At 55.5% G+C, this 2028-nt stretch overlaps 1 protein-coding gene across 1 annotated transcript; it reads right to left on the minus strand.

The window, feature by feature from the left end:
- Positions 1–397: 397 nt before the first annotated feature.
- LOC102850093 (5-hydroxytryptamine receptor 1B-like) lies at positions 398–1644 on the minus strand. Its single transcript, XM_006896964.1, has one exon. It carries the CDS (start codon positions 1591–1593, stop codon positions 418–420), a length of 1176 nt encoding a protein of 391 aa, XP_006897026.1. The 5' UTR covers positions 1594–1644; the 3' UTR covers positions 398–417.
- Between the last annotated feature and the right edge of the window lie 384 nt (positions 1645–2028).

Below are 2028 nucleotides of genomic sequence, written 5' to 3' on the forward strand. Positions count from 1 at the left end.
TGACACAAAGTTCTCCCCAAAATGTCTAGTTCAAGTACTGCCAGGCTATATGTAGATCTGCCTCAGAAAGGCTTCCCACAGGTCTAAGGACCAAAACAAGGCAAAGATCATCTTTTCTTCAACTTAAAAAAAAGTTGCAACTATCTTTGTGACTGGTTGCTGCAGGGTCAGTGCTCAGTCTGATCTAAAGCAGGGAGCCTCCTCCTTAGCAGGAAAGCTCTGCCTTTAGTTTAAACATTCCTCTTTGATCTTTCTCTCCTCTCTCTGGGCTATCCTGGTTTCTCAGCTTCCATTGCCCTTTGCCAGGAGAGTCTCATTCTGACCCAGTAATGGTGAAAGAAGAGTTGACCTACCTGTGGAACCAGACCCAAAATGGTCCCCAAAGGCCATTTAGGCGACCCCACTGCAAATAACAAGTCAACTTGTGCACTTAAAGCGGATCAGTTTATGGAATGCCTGTTTGAAGTCCTCATTGGACATGGTATAGATGATGGGGTTGATGAGGGAGTTGAGGTAACCTAGCCACGTGAAGAAGTCAAAGATGGCCAGGTGGAACCAGCAGGCATCCCGGCAAATTGGCATCACCAGTGAGATGATGAAGAAGGGCAGCCAGCATACAATAAACGCTCCCAGAATGATGCCTAGGGTCTTGGTGGCTTTGCGCTCCCTAGCGGCCATGAGCTTCTTCTTTTCCAGCAGGGCATCAGAGACTCGCACTTTGACTTGGTTGACGTACACAGGAGACCCGGATTCGCTGGGCGCCTCAAGGGCCCGGGAGTTAATGGAGGTAACCGAGGATGTGGACCCCGGGGAGTCGGTGACCAGCTGGGCTCGAGTCAGGCGCTTCCCCGTCCTGTTGGGCGTCTGTTTGAGAATCCGGGAGCGGGCTTCCACATAGATGCGGCCATAGAGGGCGATGAGGAGCAGGGTGGGGAAGTAGAAAGCGCCCACCGTGGAGTAGACTGTGTAGAGGATGTGGTCTGTGTTCACCACGCAGTTCGACACCTCCTCGGCTTTGGCCTGGCGCCAGAAGAAGGGAGGCAGAGATATGGAGATGGAGAAGACCCAGACCAGCACGATCATGACCGCGGCTCTCTTGGGAGTCCTTTTGGCTGAGTACTCCACAGCGTCCGTGATGGCCCAGTAACGGTCCAGGGCGATGACACAGAGGTGCAGGATGGAAGCAGTGCAACAGGTGATGTCCGACGACAGCCACAAGTCGCAGACCACCTGGCCCAGCGTCCAGCGTCCGGTGAGAGTGTACATGGTGCTGATGGGCATCACCAGGATGGACACCAGCAGGTCAGTGACAGCCAAGGAGGCTATCAGGTAGTTGGCTGGGGTGTGCAGCTTCCGGGTCCGGGACACAGTGGCAATAACGAAGGCATTGGAGAGCGTGGTGGCCAAAGTGATTAAGGACAGCAGGATGATCAGCAACACTTTCCACGGCAGCGCCACGAAGTCCTGGTAAATGTAGCCTTCGGCACTGCAGTTGCTGGAGCGGGTGGCCGAGAGGTTGGCCAGAGGCGGAAGATCAGTCAGGGAGCCCGCGGGCGGCGGCAGAGGGGCGCACTGAGCGCCGGGTTCCTCCATGGCTCTTCTCGCCCCGGCGTGGGAGCACAGCTCTCAGGCATGGAGCAGACAAGAGGACGAAAGGACCGCCGAGGAGATCACAGGCTTGCCCTCAGCTGTTAAGTCTGTGGGTTTCTCAATTACTTCTCCGCCCAGGTCCCCAGCTGGAACTAGAGGTCATGGGCGCAGCAGCAGAGGCGGGCAGGCGCGTCCCCTGCACTTCCCGTGCGCCTGGCGCTGGCGCTGCGTCTCTGGCTGTTCTTCTTCAAGCCCCGTTTCAGACCCCTCTTAAAGACTGGCCCTTCTAGCCCTGCTTAGATCTAGTTCTCACAGAACGTCTAATGATGGAGGAAGGTTATTTGATTGAGAAAAGGGCTCCGGACAAGTGGGGTATCTTACCCCAATTGCATAGGCTGAGGAGCATCTAACCCAGGCGCTCCTGGATCTGCAGAGTCC

The sequence above is a fragment of the Elephantulus edwardii genome, unplaced genomic scaffold (assembly GCF_000299155.1).
Source record: "Elephantulus edwardii isolate Elephantulus edwardi_28Jun2011 unplaced genomic scaffold, EleEdw1.0 scaffold00194, whole genome shotgun sequence".
In the NCBI taxonomy this organism is placed as follows: Eukaryota; Metazoa; Chordata; class Mammalia; order Macroscelidea; family Macroscelididae; genus Elephantulus; species Elephantulus edwardii.